Source organism: Mercenaria mercenaria, chromosome 2 (genome assembly GCF_021730395.1).
Source record: "Mercenaria mercenaria strain notata chromosome 2, MADL_Memer_1, whole genome shotgun sequence".
Taxonomy (NCBI): Eukaryota; Metazoa; Mollusca; class Bivalvia; order Venerida; family Veneridae; genus Mercenaria; species Mercenaria mercenaria.
The window spans coordinates 18612081-18635582 of NC_069362.1; the positions used below are offsets into that span (position 1 = coordinate 18612081).

General features: G+C 33.6%; 1 protein-coding gene across 4 annotated transcripts in view; it reads left to right on the forward strand.

Moving 5' to 3' along the window:
• Positions 1 to 2235: 2235 nt before the first annotated feature.
• Positions 2236 to 23502, forward strand: part of LOC123563414 (FAD-dependent oxidoreductase domain-containing protein 2-like) — a 79063-nt gene continuing 57796 nt past the window's right edge. Inside the window, exon 1 of one of the 4 annotated variants that reach the window (XM_045356201.2) lies at positions 2236 to 2386. In XM_045356201.2, coding sequence (XP_045212136.1) covers positions 2384 to 2386 — 3 coding nt within the window. In that variant the 5' untranslated portion in view covers positions 2236 to 2383. Of the gene's footprint in view, positions 2387 to 8394; positions 8550 to 18489; positions 18636 to 23502 lie in introns of those variants that run through there. The other 3 variants (XM_045356203.2, XM_045356204.2, XM_045356202.2) reach the window with 3 other exon arrangements.

Sequence of the window (23502 nt, forward strand, 5' to 3'; positions counted from 1 at the left end):
CAACTTTGCTTATGAAACAGGTAGGTAGGTAGGTAGGTAGGTAGGTAGAAAATAAGTAAAAATGACGTATTTCTAGATATTCACACAAATGTGATTCATAGACTTTATATATACACATCCGGAATCATTTTTCCAATATGTTCATCAACTTTTAACCTAATATATCCACTATAACTTTTATTAAATCCAACAAATAAGATAAGATAGGATAAGATAATCTTTATTTAACGTCGGTTTTCACAAACATGTAAACAATGACTCACTGAGCAGGGGCGTAGGGACGATTTGAGTATTGGGGCGGCAGAGGGGGTGGGTTTGGGAGGGGGTGTCCCCCTCCTATGAACGGGGTCCGGGGTGGCCCCGGGGAAATTTTGCATATAGCTAGAGTAAATGGTGCAGTCTGGCAACTTCTTGGACTGCTCAGTATCGGTGTTGAACATACTCGTTTTTTTTCGAGTTTTCACCCCTAATTAGTTTACTGTGTTTAAACACTGTACATAATGGAAGTACGATGTTAGATACGGACAATGTCTTGCCAGGGTAAAACCAGTAATGTCTAAGTAGGGGATCGAGCACAAGACCCTGAATTAAAGGGGTAATCTAATCCTTATAGCATTTTAGTCATTAAATGGCATTATAAAGGTAAAACGCAATTCATTGCTTTCTTTGAACCATTGAGGGTTGAATAAACGGACTTCTGGGTTATTTTTACCAAACGATCGATTTGGAAATGCAAAATTGCGAGGGTAATTAGCCTTTTATATTTTTATGTAGAAGCTGTAATACTTGTTAATTTAACTAGATCTGCAAAATCTATGAGGATTTCTCTACATTTGATGCGTTGAATTAAATCATTAAAATTGGTTTCTTTGATAAGATAAGATAAGATAAATTTTATTTTGAGTCGGCAAGACAAGTAACAATACAACATAAGCACTCTAGGTGCTTTTGAACCGACTATATATGTTGATATTTCGAACAATATGTTTAAGTGACAAAATATTTAATTTAATATATTTTATGAAAAGTCATCTAAAGATCCCGATTTGCGTTTGTGATTTACTCAAGATACTTAACTTTGTCGGCAGAATTTGAGACACAACATTAATTACAAGTGTCTATAATCTGTTCGGCAGTAAGCAATTAAATACGATTAACTTTTATTAATTAATGCATCGCCTAGCTATAATCCGAGTCTGCTGGGCGTGAAAATACCGCGGCCTTGGTCGTTGCGGATTATCGATTTTACACAATACCCTGTCACCAAGGTGATCTAGAAAGGTGTCAGCGATATGACAAAATTCTGTGTACATATCAGTCGCCGATGCACTTCATGATAAATGGAATACCAAAGTATTTTCTAGCCTTTACAGAAATTTACGAGTTCGGCATTTCGCCGTTCCTCGAAATATTGGGGCGGCGGGTGCCGCCCCTGCCGCCCCAGCTCCTACGCCCTATAATACAAGTTTCCGACATAACATGATTATCCTATAACAATACAAACAAACAGTTTGCAATATATGTATATGCTATATATACTTTTAACCCCCATGCACATAATATATCTTTAAACTAATAACTGCTCCTGACAAGCGCCTGCCAAGCGTAATCAGTATTGATTTTATGGCAGTACAAAGTTGAAGTGAAGTTGAAGTTGAACAGTCTAAAAGGATAAGAAAAGTACATGGGAAGACAAAGATACAAAATAAAAGTAATGGTAAACAGGAAGCATTTAAAGCACATACAAGCTGGAAAAAAAGCTGGAAAAAAGCAAATTGCAAAAACTTCTAAAAATTAAAACTACTGTATACTATAAGCAGATTTAAGATAAAGTTAATGCTAAATTTATATACAAGTTAATAAAGTGGGATAAAAACATATTATATTATTATTCATAATCAATGGTTAAGACAAAATAAAATAATTGTTAGGCTAAACATAAACACAAAATTAAAGCTTTCATATAGATCTCGAGATATAGTTGTGACACCCTATTTTATCTAAGTGACTAAAAGTAAGGTATATGTCTAAATGTAAGGTATATATGTCTGCATCAGCAGCAGCTATTCTGATGCAAGCATATATAAACATAGTAAATCAACAAAAAGAACTATAACATCTTTCTAGCAGATACGGGTTATGTAGATACTATATTACCCCCATGGTTACAATAAATACTATATAGAAGAAGGTTCTGAAAGAACAAAACAAATGTATATCTATGCTTGCTTTTCGTAACCTCATCATACGTATGCCAAACTTGTGGATATTGGTTATCCGCCGTAAATTATGCAATATGTAAACTTCCGGGTTTCAAAGAGGAAGAGAGAAAATGAAAATTTCAAGGGATTAAAGTGTTGAATTATTTAAAAGACAGTCGGAAATGGTAAGCTGGATGTGTTAGTTTATTTACAGAGTAAATTTTTTATCTCAGAAGATTCAATCATCGAATGTTCAAGTTTTGAAATGGGTTAATATTCGGATACGATAATTTGGGATATGTGCAAATATGGATATGTTATGTTCAGCAACTGGTGTTTAGTGATACAGTTCTACCACAGAAATATGTTAAATTTATTTCTCCATGTTTTCCCATAACTGAATTCTGGTTGTTTTGGTTGTTGACATGGTATGAGAGCATTTTATTTTTGAGAACTTTTCCAACTCCGAAATGACTATAGGAGAGATCGCTATGACGTCAGGCATTAACACCTGTTTATCTGGTGGTGGGTAAAATAAATGTTTTTACATCGTTTGTGTATGGGATCAGAATTTTTAATAACTTTTCCGCTAATTTATGGATTTTAAAAATTCAAAAAGTTTTGAAATGCTTACGATTTTCATATTTTCGTATTCAAATATCTTTTAAAAATGAATAACCATTTTAAATGACAAATGATATTTCAATAGTGGTGTAACGATGCTCCAAACTTTTAGAAAAAAACACTGTAAGTTAAGCATTCATAATTAATCCATTTTATTTCGAAATAATAATTAAAAGTAATCAATAAATTGCTTGTTTTATATCCTTTCCATTGGTCAAAAAATTATTGATATCAGTTATGTTTTAAAAAAGTTTAAGCCATTAGAAAAACATCACTGTTTACAAAAAAACATGGACGCTTGGCGTCTGCCCACCCGACCTTTGTCTCATCAGTTATAAAAATAGAAAATACAACGGATTCGTATACAAACACGATCTCTCCTATTCATAACTTTATCATGACATCAGGAGTTTTAACTGACCAATCAGAAAGCTACATTTTCAAGTACCTGCCAGTTTCCACTTGGGTAAAACAAAGTATTTTTACAATGAACATATAGTGATTTTAGAAGCAGTATCGCACTATTTCAGATCTATTTTAACATTCGAAACTTAAATGATACGTATTTATGTTTGATTACAAGTTCCATATCTGCACTTTATGCTAGGAACTATGATGAAATTAAATATTTAACTAAAGCCATACATATGGTCTATTAAATCTGATAAATAAAATTAAATCTAAAAAAGCCATAGTATACTGGTCATACTTAGTAACTTACTTGCTTTAATAAATTAAACATTAATATTCATGTTGAAACTTCAAATGAGTTGAATTTAATTCATAATTTTAAAAAAAGAGATTAAATCTTCGAAAATATTATATTAGTATTATTAAACTACAAAATTTGAAGTTACATTGAAATATTGTGTGAATTTAATGGTTTGATTATAGTTTAAATTTTGAGATTTTACACAAGGAGTCTAATATTGATAAAGTCTGCATAAAAAGTAATCATTACCCAAGTGAAATTAGTATCATTCTGCAATGTTTCGAACATGTTAATATTATGCAACCGTGTGACTGCATTTTTGTAGTTTTTTAAGAACATGGCAGCCATGTCAGTAAAATTGAAGGAACATGGCAGTCATTGTTGTTTTGTTCCAAATTGCTTGTATGTGAAAAAGTATGGATTTCTCAGACTATTTTTAGATAATATTCATTTGGCTGTCAAGAATCTTCGAGTAATATGAAGTTTTTCTTTTTCATCTTCAAAAGATAGTTGGCATCAATTTATTAATAAGTGAATATTAGATGATGGGTAAAAGAGTTTAAAAATAGATTGCGAAATCCGTACTTTCAGCAGAAAAATACTTTCCATGGGTGACTAGTCTTTCCACTGGTCTCTTACTATTCAGCTGTCGTGCGAATATTTTCTAAGGGTCATGACTGCCATATGAATAATGAAGTAGGGACATGGCTGACGTTTGTCATACCCGTGTTCGTAATATATTATTCACAGGGCTGTCATATATGTATAACCTTGGCCTTCCAACACTTCAGTGTTCAGTATTTCAGGCGCCAGATTTTGGTAGTTGCTAAGTGTGTCAACCTAGTGTTAAGATGTTTTTGGGTTCAAAATCTGTAACCAGCACATACAGTGTTCAGCAAACACATACATCACCTTCAACGGTTACTTCAGTCACTTCAACAACAATATGGACACACTCCCTGAACACACAAAGGGGTAGCTAGCACAAGTTGCAGAATGTTCTTTTAAGGACTGCTTATAGCTGACAATTTGTTTTTACGCAATGTTGTCAGAGTAAGGCTTCGTACAATGTACTGTTCGATATGATGTAAGGTTGTCAAATATCAGATAAATATATGAAAATGTGTTTAAGATGCAAGTTAAGAAGATTTAGGAGACAAAATAAGTCATTAAACTTAACTTGCCAATATTTAAACACAACCCACCAATGTGTCCGACTGTTTGCCCACACACAGTCACTGCTTTAATAGTGACATTAACTGCACAGTGAAGTTTAAAAACAGTTGTTGACACGGAAAAATTAAAATAGTTTCATTTACTAAATAACAATAATTCTGTTAAATGTATAGGATGGGTTTTGTCCACTTTACAAGATATAAGCAGAAGGAGTTTTGTCTGGCTCCTACATGTACAAGGATACAGGGAGTCTTAAAGTGTCATAATGACTAAATGTGTTGTGGCTGCCACGTGTTTTGCTATGATTAGATCTATTAACTGATTTTACTGTTTATTCTTATATCCAATTTTCATGAATTATTTTCTCATTATATATAAATTTTATTTTAATGTAGTAGCCTAGGGAATAATGGAGTCAAAAACAATTTCAGTTCTTTTCCTTCAGTTGAATCTGTAGCAGTCACAACTTTTTACTACTATGATAACATTTTAACATGGAATTCACCTGAATCAGTTCAGTCCATAGATAATCAGATTACACAAACCAATACATCTTTCATGGTTATATTTAAATGAAGAATTTTTAATGAAATAGCTTACCAGATACGTCTAAGAATTGTACACTTGAACATATATGAAATAAATTAGTTGTCCAAAGGTAAGGACAGTTTACGAAAAGAATACTGTTATGAAATAGCGAGGAGGAACTTGTGTTCACTATGGATTGATTCTCAAGAATGTTGTATAGACCATTCTTTGAGCAATGTGTTCAAAATTCTTTCATTACGCAAACTTAAAATCCTATTATTAGAACTTCAGCAGTTCTGTAGTTGTGTGTAAGTATGTATCTTTCAAGATGTACAATGATTTTATACATTATGATTTTTGTTTCTTATATACTATTTCATTCACTTTAATCCCAACATCAAATGGCAGGGTCATCATTTTAGACAACTCTGATGGACATGAAGATGAAATATACTCAGTTTTCAATGGTTTCTATTTGAAATCTTGGTTAGAAATCCTAGAGTGCCATGTGGTGTGGAACTAATTACACATGAACAGATGCTTAGGTAAACATTTTTGTAAGCACTAGATGATGTCACTAGAAAGTAGTGTCATTATGCCAAACAGGATAGCCACTGAATTTTTGAGAATGATATATGATAAAAGCTAGAGAACGCTAATGGCATGCAAGATAGTGCTTATGCATTGCCATCAAACTTACATGAATGCTGAGAGAAATTAGTCCCTCAGACTTAAAAGGTATTGCTTAGATATAAAGCCTTCAGACTTAAAATAGAGCTAAGACGTTTGGCCATTAAACTTCAAAGAGATATTGTTTAGATGTTAAGTCTTCAAACTTAAAAGAACGCATGGACAAAGGGCTCTCAGACAAGATATTTCATAAATATTCGGCCTTCAAGCTCAAAAGAATGCTTGAACAATGAGTAAATTTAAAAAAATGCTTAGACACTGGGGGATCAAACATAAAGTATTGAATTTAAACAGTTGTATGACAAGAACTTAACCAAAACTAAAATTTGGCACATTTTAGTAAACCTGTAAACAAGGAGGTTAACTGTGTAGGAGTTTGATATAAACTTATTTTTGAGTTACTTCCCATAGATGGAAAATAGTTTTGGTTTAAACCTGGTCCATGAAAATGAATGTTAATGATTTCACAGTATCCGGAAAACACAAAATAAATTCTGAATCTGACCTATACAAAATGATAATCATGTCTCAGATAAATGGAAACCCAGAGGTTGAAGTTCAACACCTTCAAGTACATAAAAAGATAATAAGGAACCTCAAGAAACATTACTTTTGGAACAGAAACGTCAAGTCCTAATTAACTATAACCTCAAGTGTTATCACTACAATGACAAATTCCAAGTATAGTTACTACTATACATGTTTCCTCAAGTTTTATCACTACAATGACAAATTCCAAGTATAGTTACTACTATACATGTCACGAGTTTCTTGGAATACAACTCAAGTTATTATTTTATATACAGTTAACCTGCCTAGGCGTCCAGCTGTATTTAAGCAGTCGCTTGTCTTATTTAGCAGCCAGTCAGCTTACTTCCCAGTTGACTTTTTCTAATTTTAACTTGTCTGAAGCAGCCACCTTGATTAAGCAGCCAGATTATGCTGCTCCCTTGGCTTGCAATTTAATACAGGTTTGACTGTATTTATGTACTATATATAGATGTAGAATAATACATACACAAATGTATGCAGAATTATTATTTCGGGAACAATTTATTGATTAGAAATATTCCTATTTCCAATGCACATGAATGTATGCAAATACTATCCCCCACACCCAAAAGGCAGTTTAAAATTCATACATAAATTGTCAGATAGCCATTTGAAATAAAGAAATTCTATTCCTCGTAAGTTATAAAAGAAAGTATGTATTTTGATAGTCCAATAAATCTTTTGTAACACATTTTAAGCATGTCAATGAATGTAAATAGAATAAGTTTGTTTAATACATAGATAGACAGAGTCAAGCCCAACAAATAGGATATTTAGGACAGTGTTATATATTTTGGATGGTGGCTCTCCTTTTAAGAAATATTGGAATCATAAATCCATCCTGATAAGCTTAATGAGTAAGGCTAAATAAGCTCATCTTATAGCACACTCTTCTTTAACAATTTTGCAATAATTTAATGGAAAACTACAATGTATTAAAGGGAGTTAATAAGCTTTCAGAAACTTTTTATTTAATTGATTGAGAGCAGATTCTGTATATTTCTTGCTGACGTATTCTGGTATAATTTGATACAGTTTTCAAAAGATTATTCTTGCAGATGTTAGTGTATTTAAAGGCTTTAAGTACTTCATATATGGTAGGATGTGGATGACATTCTTTGACAGTATGGGATCTCAACTCAGTCTGTTAGGTACTGAATTTTTCAGTATTTGATTGAAATGGCAGCTATTTTGTTTCCATAGCTAAGTTAAAAAATGGTTTATTTAATTTATTTTTAGCTTTTTATTGAACCGTCTTTCTTTAATATAAATAGAAGCTAAAGAATTATCATGCTCTACATCTTTAACTCTAGAAACTATTTTAGAATTTAATCTGTTTAAAAGTATTTGCAAAAAATTAATTCAGCAATACCTGTAAATCAATAAAATTTAATGATTTTATAAATGTTAAAATAGATGACTCCATTGTTTAAACCATTTTCTTAATTTTTAAACTTCCATATATCACTTGCAATAGTGGACAGATTCTAAAAAATTCTTTTAGCATCACGAATGGTTACAGAGCCTCAGTCAGAGGACGTTTGATTGCATTTTAAACCAGCTTAATAAATGGTAAAGTTCACCAACCAAGACTAACAGTTGTGTCTGCATTGTAGAAATATCCATTTCTGGGCCTTACATAAATGGTGATATTTCTTTGCCCAAGACAGTTAAAGACTTACGGTACAGTATATATCTACAGTATCAGTTTTGTATTACTTTACTACCCACATATTACGTAAATGGTACCATTTCTCCACAAGACATCCACTGTTTACTGTACAACTGCCAATTCAAGTCATTGGTTGTCAGCTATTGGCTATTGGGAATCGTGTTTGTCCTTTTAACATTCAACTTGGAAATAGTTTCACCAGAACGTGACTATTGTCCAATCAGATAGAAACTACCATAGATGAACATTGAACACGCTTTATAAATGTTTGCTTCAGGGGATTTTTCTATATAATAGTTGTAAAATCACTACTGTCGCTACAGTATTTAAAGCAATAGAGTTTGGTCTTAATATAATAAACCATTGTTTGTGTTAGATTAGGAGATTGGCAAAGGTAAGTAAATAGTTTTAAAGTTGAAAAACACATATAGAGGATATATGTTTGTTTCAGTGCAAGATTGAAATATCTTTAAATCACGATAGCTATCATCCGATATTGTCAAAAAGATATTTTGATCTTACATGTAACATTTACAAATTTTCTTATTTCATGTTTTGACTAAATTTAAGCATTTTATAGTTTCCTACCAGTGAAAAATTTATAGATATTTTAACTGTGAAAATACTAGATATATTTCACTCTAATATTTTGATAATTCACTGAAAAACATAATAAAATTAATAGCAATAATAAACTGGAACCTGTTTGATTTAACTCGAACAGATGAATTGTAATTTTATGTTCTTTTTTAATTTCTGTGAAATCATTTAATATTCATTAGTACAAAAGTTTGTGGTTTGGGCTGAAATGGCAATTTTAGAGGCAAAATAAAATGAAGGGAATTTCACAGAGATGTTAATTTTGTGGATTTATTGTTCATTTTATTTTGTTAATTAACCCTTACCATGCTGGTCACGACTTATTCTACTTTGCAACCAGTGTAGATCATGATCAGCCTGCACATATTTGCAGTCTGATCATGACCTGCACTGTTCACCATTCAGTCAGTATCTTTTAAAATTTTAGTAAGCACCCCTTTTAACAGTTAATGGTACTGTCCAAATTGAAAGATGGACCTTCAAGTTCATTATAGAAATTTAGTAGGATAAGGGTTAATTCAGCTGCAAAATCCAAGAAAAGTAGGTCCCCATGAATATTGATGCTTAATTGTGTAAATTGAAGTTCTAAATTTAATGATTTTTTTTAATTGAAATACAGTTTTCAAATATCTGCTTATTTTGCTACTGACACTAAAAAATGTGAGCACTTTTCTCTTTAAAACATTCAGATACTCAAAATAGTGATCTTGTATAATAAGATATCTGTCATAGAATAGTTTTTCTTTTAAGCCTAAATATGCTCTACTTTCTATACACCATATCATATATTTGCTCAAAACAAAAGGTATAGTTTATTTTGTATATCCTTTGTGAAATACTGAATAGATCAGTTCATTGCCTCTCTACATTTCATAAATTTTTAGTTAGATTAATTTCCTGTTAATTTTAAGTTTTTTTAAGAATAAAACCCACAATAAGATACCAGGAACAGAATGACCCAGGAGCAACAAAGTTACATATTTAATATTCTGTATTTCATGAGACTTCGTTGTACAGGCAGGAAAAGTTATTAACTAAGGACAATCAGTTATATGGGTTCCTCTCAATTTTCTTATTAATCTATCAAAATACTGTAAAAGCACATATTTTCGCTGGGTAAAAATTTTGCGAATTTGAAACTTTGAGTATGTTCGCAAGGTTTAATATTCACGAAATTGTAAAAATGGTATCATACTTTAACTTGAATTAATACTTATGGTCATTAATATTTACATGAGGATTAATTTTTGCGAGATGCAGGACCTCGTGAATATATTGAAAATTAAACCCTCGCAAAAATTGCTGCTTTTACAGTAATATAAATATATTTTCTTTGCGACTGAAAAGACAGGTATTTTTTGGCAATATATATGAAAATTATAAATATTTATCCTGTCACTTGCAGTATTTTCAACCCGATATCAGGGTGCCGTATATCTTTCTTGATATACCGTCAGTTGACACGTGACCAGTGATATACGGTTAATCATGTGACCTTATGATCAATATTGTTGTCATAAGAAATTTTGCATTGAAACCATCACCATTGTGTTGGAAATGTCAGAACTAAGAAAATGAGTGGTCAAATAATGAGTTTTTATTCAAAAACAAAGAAGTTATTGCGATTTTGTCGGTGATTACGTTATTATATAAGTGACGTCATTACGAATATGACGTCATTAAAACGGTTGTCGCACACTTATTTTTTAAAAATAAATTGCTTAATATCGGAAAATGAAGTAATGACAAGATAAATAGAATAATAGGTTAGTGCCTAAGAGAGAGAAAGTTTATCTGGCTCGGCTCCGGACGTTATCAGGTTCGCCTTCGGCTCACCCGATAACCTCCTCCACCTCGCCAGATAAACTTTCTCATCTACAGCACTAACCTATTATTCTCTATTTCAAATGCTCATAACTATGTATTTTGTTATGCCCCCAGCATCTGCTGATGCAGGAGGTATATAGTGATTTTCCTGTCCGTCTGTTCATCCGTTTGTCCGTCGGTCCGTACGAGGTTAACCAAATGGGACTGTTTCGTCTAGCTTCAATACCCCTTACTAGAATGACTTGATACTAATGCAGATGTAACCTGTGACCATTCCTCATCTTCAGACATCGCCTGACCTCAGTTTGATCTTGACCTCATTTTGGACTTAGGTTGCTTTATATGGGCCATCTCTTGGTTAACCAAATGGGACCGTTTAGTCTAGCATCAATATCCCTTACTAGAATGACTTGATACTAATGCAGATGTAACCTGTCACCATTCCTCATCTTCAGACATCATGTGACCTCAGTTTGACCTTGACCTCGTTTTGGACTTAGGTGCAAAATCTATCGACAAGGATGCCACTGGGGGCATCAAGCATTTATTGAACGCAGCTCCTTGTTTGATTTAATATTATAAATGTATATATTTATATTTGAGAAGTAACATTGTCATGTACATTTTCAAGGCTTTCTTAAAGCTTTTATACATCAGTATGTCCCATTATGAAATAATCTGTTTTCTATGCATGTCAACAGGATGTAAATTTTTAGACAGAATTTGTTTGCATGTCAACTGAGTATAAGAAACAATAAATTTATTATGGCTAAGATCTTATCATAAACAAGTAAAAGATAACATTTCTGTAATAATCGGTTACATTCCTATTTTTTGTTATTTATGTGACTTTAAAGATTGTCATCAGAATATTAATTGAACAAATTAGATTTTGATGCAAAACAAAATATTAAAATAAAACAGCTGCAGATTTCTTTTTTTGCATTTTCTGCTCTTTAAAATTTAACATTTATAGGTGACATAATGCACGCAGATCGAGTGCACAAAGTTTTCAAAGCAAATACAGTGAACCACTGCTGGAGCATTGATGGCCTCGGAGCACCTAGGTCTCACTAGAGCTTTTAGGCTATTTTACTTACATGATTTCTACATGTTTAGGTCATTGAAAACCCTAAAATGACTATTCCATACAGACATATTAATCAGTATAAAACAGACATCAAGCTTTACCTATAAGTAGGATTCTTTTTATGCCCCCCCCCCCCCCAGCATCTACTGATGTGGGAGGCATATAGTGATTGTCCTGACGAGGTTAACCAAATGGGACCATTTCGTCTAGCATCAATACCTCTAACTAGAATGATACTAATGCAGATGTAACCTGTGACCATTCCTCATCTTCAGACATCACCTGACCTCAGTTTGACCTTGACCTTGAACGTGACATCGTTTTTGACTTAGGTTGCTTTGTATTGACAAGGATGCCACTGGGGGCATCAAGCATTTATTGAACGCAGCTCCTTGTTTTTTTAACGCTTTTGGCTATTTAACAGTAAGCTGTTGTATGCTGCCAAACTTGTAAGTAGAAGATGAAGTGTGATTTGTGCTGGCCACTAATTTTCAATTCTGGGGATTTCTTTTGCGCAAAATGCTAACGGATGATAAATATGAGCAAATATGTTAAAACTGGCTCTTGGAATATTGCAGACAGAACAAGAAAGTTGTAATTTAAATGTATGTGGTGCAAACAGGCTAGAAAAAAATCAAATTTTAGAAACATCATCCATGTAAATGATCATTTGAAGAAGTTTCCAACAAATATATTTAAGCACCAGTTATTAGATATGTGAAAGTCATTATTTATTTTGCTATTGGGCTGTTTAAAAATTCAGACATTGTATTTTTAAAATACTTCGTTTACATAAAACAACAAAACAAAACAAAGATGTTTTCGTACTTAAATGATGCATGCATGACTGGTTACAAATTATCCATAATCAGATGTGATTTCAGTATTAATTAGGGTTTTCTCTAATGATAGATAGATGTATGCATTTTGTCAACATTTATTGGAGACAGATTTATGACCTTTCGATAAGTTGTTTTGTTTCATTAAATCCTTTTGTGGAGACATTAAGATGTTTTTCTTTGTGGCTAATATATGTTTTTTTTATGTATACAAGGTTGTATAAGTTCAATTTCAAGGTCAGCGGTGTTTTTGTACTTTTAATAATGGAATGGTCCGTTACCTAGGTAATGTTATTCAGTATGATATTGGTTCTTACCTAAACGAAGGCAAGGTAAATCATGCTGATTTCCCTAATTGGCAGACTGTCTGTGAATTGAACTCTCAAATGTCAAAATCAAACTATATCAAGTATTAATATGATTATTCATTTATTAAGAAATAATGAATATATGTTCGTAATAAGAATGAAACCAGGGATCATCCTACAAGGCGATTTGAGCGATATCAGCGCTTTAAAGTCGGCCACTTCGCCTAATTATCGCCTCTGGGCGATATCTGAATCGCTGAGTTTTTCAGCGAGTTAATATCTGTTTACTTAAAGTTGTAAAACTTGATGCATATTCTAGATTAAATTATGGATAAATCCAGTCAACCCCGCCTACTCGCCTGTCAAACCTTAGCCAGTCGTAGTGTTAATATCCCAATCTGACTAAAGTACTTGATCTTCTAAACGAAGATCTGAGAACGACCCATTCACATTCGTCTTCTGAATATTTTGGATTTCCAGTATTGCTATTTTTATTTTATCCAATCAGGCGACTTGTTCGAATGTCAAAGAGTAAGAAAAATGTGCAGTCATTCTAGGGCTCGAACCCGGGACCCCTCGCTTACAAAGCAAGTGGCCTACCAACTGAGCTAGCCGGCTATCTGATACATTACGGCATCAGAATTGTAAATATCAAAAGTCAAGGCTACAGGTAGATTTGCAAGATGTTGTAAGTTAGGCTCTGATTGGCTAGCGAAAGGGTCGTCAGAACGAGGCTATGAATAGGTCGTTCTCAGATCCTATGCGTAGCGTAATAGGAGATGTACTTCAGTCAGATTGGTTAATATCCCACAGTGTCAATCAATAATATTGTAAGCCGCCGCCATTTTGAAACTTTTCAATCGGCGTGTAAAAATCCGATAAACTTAACGAGAGCATGATCATATGCAACAATTGTATATTATTCTTTCATTTTATTAAAGATTACTTAAAAAATTATTTCAATTACCATGATTTAATAATACGGTCAATTTCTGTAAATGAATTGCCTGGGTACTGTGGATAAAAAATGATTTCGCCGACGTCAGAACTGCCGTACAAAATATTGTAAAAAGATTGCCATTATCTAAGAGTTTGGTATTATTTTCGAAAAAATCAATAAATAAAATTAATTAAATGTATAAATCTGAACAAGTTGATGCAAAAATCAGGCATTATAAAAGCACGAGAATCGATACATGAATGAAAATTTTCATGGCGTTTTGATCCTACACCTGTTAAATTTACGAGTTTCGGACATGTAAATTTAGGATAAAAATTTAAAGGCGACTTTTTCATAGCTAAGTGTATACTTTATTTAGAAATTCATGAAAATGATAATGCAAAAATCAATTTCCTTAAATAATTACTGTTTATAAGTTACAGCTAGACCCATAGAAAGTGGATATATATAGGCAGGAAACTGAATGCTATGCCGATTCTTCTTAAATTCCTCAACTTCTCCCTAAATTCTGTGGAGGGAGTAGTCACTTCTCCCTAAAATTTTGACCTAGGATGATCCCTGGAAACATATTGCCACCAAGCTACAAGTTTGACATTGTCATGGCCTTTAGATGGCTAATTGATCTTTTAAGAAATTATGCAAAGAAAAAAGTAGATCCATTTTTGTTTGCCAATTAACTCATACAGTCGAAACTCGGTATCTCGAATTTCAAGGGACCGTGCTTTTTATTTCGAGATAACCGAAATTCGAGATATGAAGAGGGACGTATATGGACGAAATAAGTACACATTACGAAAAGATTTAATAAAAAACTGTTTCCTTGATGCCTTGTATACGCTCTCGGTACTTTACGCATAAACGATTCCGATTTGACATTTGATCTGACATTTTGAACGAATGATGCTTTCCCCTAAGAAGTTAATTTGTATACAACAACAACACCAACAACAACCTCTAATTAATCCTTATCAAATATCCTAACTGTTCAAACTAATTAATTCTTTAGTCAAATTAAAAGCAATTTTTATAACGTCTCAAAAACAAATGATTGCCGATTAAAGATATCTAAGGTTTACATCAAATAATTATCATTATGGCACGTGCATACAGGTATGACATCATCTCACTTTGATAATCGCCGCACCTTTGATATGTCGGCATCGCGGCTTTCTTGTTAGGCAATAAACATGGACATTTGTTAAAAACCAACCACATTTACAATGAAATGTGTGAAATTCTATGGCATATTTTTCTCACTTCGACTTACCTAGTTCACAATGCACTTGAATTTTACTGATGGGTCTGAAAATCTCTTTTGACACATCCGGAGTCTCGGTAAGTCAAATTTTGACGTAACCGAAGTTGAATTACATATATAAAGAAGGAAATTGACGGGACTTGGACATTTCTTTGACTTAAGCATCCGCGCAGTCTGGTCAGGATCCGTGCTGTTTGCTTTCAAAGCCTAATGGAATTAGAGAAACTAATAGCGAACAGCATGGATCCTGACCAGACTGCGCGGATGCGCAGGCTGGTCTAGATCCATGCTGGTCGCAAACCCACTATGTTGGTTTTCTCATGGCACGGCTCAAATATCTTGATATTGGAATATTTTGACATGGATGTCTGATATATATCTGTAATTACCATATACAATTGGAGTTCTTTTGTTTTGCATATGCTCTCCTTTTCTTGGAATCAATATTTCTCTGTTCTTGCAAACTGATTTATCAGCGAAGCGTGTAGGAGTTTACAAAGATAAATGAATTTACTCCACGTTTATCTTTTATGAACGTAATCCCTGTCAATTATGGATGCCAATGTCGGCCAATTTACCATAAACGGAGATGGTAGTAAATACTCTGCGTATTTTAGCTTCATTTGGGATTTGTTAAGAAACATTCAAAGAAAATTGACATGATTCTGGGTAATTGTTTGACACTGTCCCGAGCGGTGTTTTCTCAATAATTTCCAATAAACGATGATAGAAATTCAGTTTGTTGCATTTTGGAAACTTAGTTACGCTAGCGACGAACAAGCTGTAGGGTGTGAAAACAATGGAGATAATCTATAATACAACTCTCATGAGATTATATTTTGAGTAATAATTGTTTAACTGAAATAGACTTGTCTGTAACAGAAAGGAACAAACAAGATCTTTTCACGTTAGGGAAATACTGTTTCCAAGTTTGCTGATTACATCTATTGAAGACAATTACATAAGGTAACTTTTGACATTTATTCTTTTTCTGTTTGTTATAATTGAATAACTCCAGAATAATATGAAATAAGGCACTGCCACAATCGGGAATAGATCCGACTTTAACTCATCCTATATAACATTTTAAAAGAACTGTCTAATGACAGCACGGAAGAACACATTTTTTAAATTCAATATTAAATATCTCATTCGGTATATCACATGTTACCATAGAGGGATCGATCCCGATTTTCGTCCCTCTTGGATAGGGCACCCTCCAGAAAGGTATATTTATTTATATGAACTGTGCTCACTGTGTGCTTTTAGTTACAAGTGAACACTACGTGTCGTGTCTATAATTTGTTCCGATATGCAAGACGTTGTGGTTCGGACAAGTTACATGAACACTTATTAGGCACAAGGAAAAGTGTATTCTTCTAGAAAATCCAAAGTCAGACGCTCTGTGCACGTGCCAGAAGTACACATTCTTTAATTTGATAGTATACATATCTCATTCGGTATATCGCATGTTATCGTAGAGGGATTGATCCTGTATTTCGTCGCATTGCGACGAAAATCAGTAGGATCGTTTCCTATTATTTAAATGTTTACTTTGTCAAGATTATTATATTTGAATCTATTACAGAATAAATGTATATTTATGTGTGAGAATTTTTTTATTGTAAAAAAAATGACTTAATTTTGTTTGGCACTGTGAGGAAGAACATTCAGTTTTATATTGTGTTGGCTCTTCAGATGATGAAAGTCGGAAAAAGGCATTTGTATTGAAGCACATACACCATAACTGTTTCCTTTTTAGCTAACCTGAACTTTGTTCAGGGTGAGATATTAGTATAGGTGGATAACTCCGGCATTCAATCGTCCATCATCCATCAACCGGCATCCTGCGTCAACATTTTTTACTTAACTTCTCCTCTGAAACTACTGGACAGAATTACTTCAAGCTTGGTCAGTAGCATCCTGGCATGGACGTCTTTTAGGGGCCGCTGGAGCTAAAAATAGAAAAATCCTTAAAGAATTCTTCTCTGATGAACTCCTAAAAGGATCTTCTCAAAGTAAGTCTGTAGCATCATTATAAGGTCCCCTCCCAATTTTGTTCAAATGGTGGGGGGTAGGGGTTGGGCACTTTGCCCCTTTTAGGGGCCGTTAGAGCCAAAATTAGAAAAACATTTAGAAGACTTATTCTCATGAACCGCTGGAATGATCTTCTTGGTCTTTTACTAAGCATCATAGCCGGGCTGCTTAGCTCAATAGGGAGAGCGTTGGTCTACAGATCGTGGGGTTGCGAGTTCGATCCCCGGGCGGGGCGTATGTTTTCCATGATGATTTGATAAAAGACATTGTGTCTGAAATCATTCGTCCTCCACCTCTGATAATTCATGTGGGGAAGTTAGCAGTTACTTGTGGAGAACATGTTAGTACTGGTACAGAATCCAGGAACACTGGTTAGGTTAACTGCCCACCATTACATGACTGAAATACTGTGAAAACAGCGTTAAACCCAAAACAAAAAAAACAAACAAAGATCATTATAAGGTCCTCTCCCAATTTGTTCCAATTGGGGCAATAGACCTAAAAATAGAAATGCCTTTAAAAGACATCTACTCATGAACCGCTTGATAGATCTTCATCAAACTTGATCTGTAGCATTGTTATAAGGCCCTTTACCAAACATTTTCAGTTGGGGGCAGTTGGCCCCTTTTAATGACTGCTAGAGCTAAAACTAGAAATATCTTTAAACAACTTCCTTGAATGAATGGCTATAGATGGATTTTCATCAGACTTGGTATGTAGTATTATAAGGTCCTCTCTCAAATTTGTTCATTATGGGGGCAGTTGGCCCCTTTTAGTGGCTGCTAGGGCTAAATGTAAAAATACCTTTTGCTGAATACTTCTCATGAACCACTCAATGGATCTTCATCAAACCTGTTCTGTAGCATCAATATTAGGTCATCTCATAAATTTGTTCAATTTGGGGCTCTTGGTCCATTTAAGGGTCAGATGGTTAAGGTCCTCTTCAGGTGAGTGACTTAGGCCCATTTGGGCCTCTTGTTTCTTTTGTGTTTTCAATGAATTTATTATGTAATCTCAAAAAAAACTAATCTTTAGAAAAAATTCCAAAAAGATTAAGAATTGATGCGAAAAGTGATTCATTACAAATGGCCAAATTTAAATTGAAATGAACAATGGAAATTGTCATTACTATATGTCTTTGTCATTTTTTTTATGTATACCATGAATAAGTGGGGTTTGGGTAAGGGGACGGTGTTACATACAGGGTTACATTTCAGAGGTTGTTCATAATGAATTAAACATAAAAAAGTCTGGTGAGTGAGAATATACTACATGTATTTCATTTACCTTACAAAGCTTATGAAAAATTGTTTATCTCAATATTAATATAAATGAAGGTTTTAAAGTGTTTTTGTTTGAATTACCTGTACACTGGGATATGTCACCTGACATGTACACCAGGATGTATGCTTGGTAGTGTATGTCTTTCAGATTTCATTAGGAGATAAAATCAAGTCATACAGTAGTTAAAGGCAGTTTGTTTTATCGCAGGGAAAAAGTAAACAGAGCAAATAGTAAGCTGACATTAATTATATTTAAGTGATCTAGACTTAATTAAAGGTAAGTTTCCATTAGAGAGCTTTTATGATTTTGTATTTTACAATTTCTATCATTCTGTTTTTAGACAATGTGACTGTGAATTTAAAGTAACAGAAAGTTATTTTAAATAGTAAAGAGAAATAAATATTTTTATGTGTTTGAAAAATTAGATAAAATGCAACTGTGCAATATTTCATATTGATGCCTCATCAACGATAAATTTTTTGAATGTGAAATGTTCCAAAAATTGAATATGGGGATTAGGGGGACATGTATATGATTAAGTGTATGTGGCACTAAAATCACAACAAAAATGGTAAAAACAACTGTCCTACAGATCTTAAACTATGTGGTTAGCCCCAATATCTGCATTCATGTCCACAGCTTTGACACACTTTCACTTAATCTCTTTTGTTAGATGAAACCAAGTGTGGACTGCTAGGAAACTAAGTCTATTTTAAAGGATCAGTTGAACCACCGCTATTTGTCTGTAGAGGAGTCGGTTGTTACACCCCCTTCTTTTTATGACTGCCTCTAGTGGAACTTGGGTAATATTATGCAAAAGTAGATTTTTTAGCTCGACTATTTGAAGAATAGGGGAGCTATCCTACTCGCCCCAGCGTCGGCGTTAGCGTGAGCGTCACACAAATGTTAAAGTTTGTGTACCACCCCAAATATTTTCAAAGTCCATTGAGATATTGCTTTCATATTTTGCATACTTGTTTCCCAGCATGACCCCAGTCTGTTACGCCATCACTTCCAGTTTATCAAATATTCAGAACTATACCTCACACCCGTTAACCGGTTCCGAGCAAAACAGTTCGTGGCGGACAAAACAGTTCACCGATATTTTTACCGACATCTGCGTTGGGGTAAGTATTCTCCATCCAAGAATCGGTTGGTGCAAAATATATTAAAGTTTTTTATTTCAGTAAAAAGTAGCATGAACGAAGTACATGCCATGTGCTTCCCATTTAAAAGTAACTTATATTTAGTAAGTTATGACGAGTTAAAAGTGTGATTTTGTTGAAAAAATGTGAAAATGAAAGTTTATCACGGTATATTTAATTCACTTTTCAATTTAGGTCTATTATATTAATGTCAACCTTTAAAATAATGTTTGCCCTGAATATTGTCCAATTTTTAAGCGACAAAACGCAATATTCAACGAGTTATAGACATTCAAACATGACATGGTCGAAAAAATGTGTGGCGGCATTGCACAGCTCAAAATTATTTGTGTGGCGAGCAAAAGCAGTCCTGTGTCTTTTCGTATTTTACTTAATAAATGGTCTAAATAGTGATATAAAGCTTGTTAATCTGATTGTTTCATATACTTCATTTCTTAAATCTTCCATAAGTTCTGCCGGTACATGTTATTTTTCAATCTCTTGAACACATGCATATATATTGTACGTTAATGCAAACTCCTTGTAGAATCGGGCTTTTCTGTCAGTCAGAGTTAGAGCAGGCTCGAACCTCCAGCAATCTATATCTTCCATTGTTTTGCCTTTACCCCTTGCAACTTTCTTTCCGTTTATGCCAATTTTGATAGGTTTTCCCCTACATAGTTTTCAAACATTTTTATAGTGTCTACAAAAACATCTGGTAGTATTGGTTACAATGCGTCCTTGGCTGTGATTGGTTTAGATGGCACTGCAAAGTTGAGTTTTGTGTAGAACAATCACCGGGAACTTGTTGCCCACTTACAACTTGACCTGTATTTCGGGGACCGGCCATGAAACGCAAAAATATCCTATGGAACAGCTTGAAACCAACTTTCCAAAAATTTAACTTTGTATCGTGCATCTGGGATGAAGAGGATTATGAAAACCATTCTACAACATCAAGGAACAACAAATAGTATATGTTTTCCATCGGGAACTGTTTACTAGCGACTAGAGATAGCCAGTTTTTATATAATTTTAACTGACCATGTTCCTTAAATGTTTCTATTACCTCCGATGTATTGTCATTAATATCACTGACAGTTAAATTAACTTCAGGTGGGTCTGTTTCTTCTGAAAAACAGGGAGAGGATTCTAATTTGAATGTTGAAGTGTTTCCAAATTCCTTGTTTTCGTTAACGTTTAGTGAAAGACTGTCTTCTGCTATTTCAGATAAAAAGAATTTTCAGTGTTGTTTTCTTCAAGTAGAGATATGTGTAACTGATTGCTTTCATCAACGGATAAGATATGTGCCACAGGTTTAATACATTCAAATAATTTTGTTCGATATCCAGTTTTTCATGTACGACAGCCAAGCTCAAGTTGTTTGTACTTAAACATGTCAAACTTATGGCTATTACAGAGGTGTTGAATTAACTGGCTGTAAACATCAGTTGTTGCATTACAGTAGTAGCACAGGTACATATGTATTGTGATCCTGATAGAAATATCGCAAATGATATGATAAAGTAAGTGGAACGTTCCTAAACGGGAAGGCATCACATCATACTACCGTACCACTGCGAACATAATTTAAAAATGTAGGAAAACGTGTTGATGATATATTACATTGTTAGGCGGTTGTATGACTAATATATGCTTTGATTTCCATCTGTTTGTTAATAAAAAAATAGTGTAAATTGCAGTGTTGTCTAATTAAAAACGTTACTTATTAAGACATACGAGATTGATATCACTATTTAGATCATTTATTAAAGTAAAATAAAAAAGACACAGGACTGCTCTTGCTCGCCACACAAATAATTCTGAACTGTGCAATGCCGCCACACTTTTTTCCGACCATGTCATGTTCGAATGTCTATAACTCGTTGAATATTGCGTTTTGTCGCTTAAAATTTGGACAATATTCAGGGCAAACATTATTTTAAAGGTTGACGTTAATATAATAGACCTAAATTGAAAAGTGAACTAAATATACCGTGATGAACTTTCGTTTTCACATTTTTTCAACAAAATCACACATTTAACTCGTCATAACTTACTAAATATAGGTTACTTTTAAATGGGAAGCACATGGCATGTACTTCGTTCATGCTACTTTTTATTAAAATAAAAATCTTTGATATATTTTGCACCAACCGATTCTTGGATGGAGAATACTTACCCCAATGCAGATACCGGCAAAAATATCGGTGAACTGTTTTGTCCGCCACGAACTGTTTTGCTCGGAACCGGTTAACGGGTGTGTACCTTAACTGTGTTTTATTTCTACAATCTATTTTAATAATTGAAGGAGGTTATAATTCCAGATAGAGCATGTCATGAGCCATTAAAGAGACCGCTGGAACATGAGAAATAATTTGCTACTCCATCAAAATAGTGGATAAAATGAGATGTTATCTGTCGCAGAAATTAAATATTGCTTTAATAACAAGAGTAGCTGTATTTTTCAGGATTCCTGAATCTTGAGAATTTAATTACATTTCCAGGAATTTTGTCGAAGATAAAGTTAATATTTTCACTGGTTTAGGCATTGATATCAATAACAATTTACAGTGGATAAAAAATTATAATTTTCTATAGTTGTCACTTTTAATAACTAGTTAATTTCTCACTATATATAAATGCCATGAATGATGAAATTGTTATTAAGTTTATATTTACAAATCATTTGGCTCAGAAAACATTTTTATGTTTTTAGCAAGAGCAACTATTGCCAGTTCAATAGTACGCTGCAATTTTTATATGCCAGTTTTGAAAAAACAGACATATTTATAATATATAGAATGGCCATGTCCATCAGTCTGTCTGTCCTTCAACATTTTCGTTTCCAGACAACAAAGTCAGAAAGTATAATAACTGCTACTGCCTCAGACCTTACAGGATGACTAAGCACTACTTGAGAAGGATCTCTGTAGCTTTTAGGGTCAAGAGGTCAAGGTCACAGTAACCTGGAGACTTTAAGTCTCTAAATACAAAAGATAGTGGCTTTAAACTTCATACAATGATTAAGTACCACTACAGGAAGATCTTGAAGTAACTCGAAGGTCAAGGTGACAGGGACTTTACTAAATTTCTGATATTTCTATTTCATTTTTGGACTTAAGCTTATGAAAATATTAGCCACAGCTTGTAAACTTAATAGGATGGCTGAGAACTATATTTTGTCAAAATTATGATCCTTTTTGTATTTAGAAAATTTGAGTTTCTTGGTTAAATTTTTTGTTTAGGTCCACCTTTTTTCAAAAACTACAGCTTTGAAACTTTGCACAGTTGTATATCACAGTGTAGACCAAGAACCATAACTCTGATATGCATTTTTTCAGAATTATGGCCCTTTTTTCAAAATTTGAGTTTCTTGGTTAAATTTTTTGTTTAGGTCTGCCTTTTCTCAAAAACTATAAGAGCTACAGCTTTGAAACTTTGCACAATTGTTTATCATCATTAGTTGATTGTGTAGGCCAAAAATCATAACTCTAACCTGCATTTTGTTAGAATTATGGCCCTTTTTGTACATAGAAATTCTGAACTGTAACTCTTTTCCGGGTAGGCAGTGTGCTCTTGTTTCTGCCTTGTCCTATTCTGCTTGTGAACAGGCGTATTATATGCCCTGTTAGGCATAGCTGAAACATCACATTGTCAGTGTTGCTTACTGTAAAATGGTAAACTTATCATAAACAAAGCAGACAGAAATTGTATATCAGATATCCTTAGGACTAGCGGGCACATTTTTATACAATCTCAACAGGCATACATATGTTTTTGACAACACAGAGAGTGACGTCAGAGAACCTTCAGCTTTTTCTGGAAGTAAAGAAAATGAAAGAAAATAGGGCTAATATCTTGAAAAGGAAAGTCGCATTTGCATTGGTCTATATTCAGGGGTCACGTGCCGGGGTCACCCAATCTAAATGTATGCATATATATGGACTTCTGTTTTTTCTTTTTCTTTTTTTTTTTTTTTTTTGCTAATGGGGAGT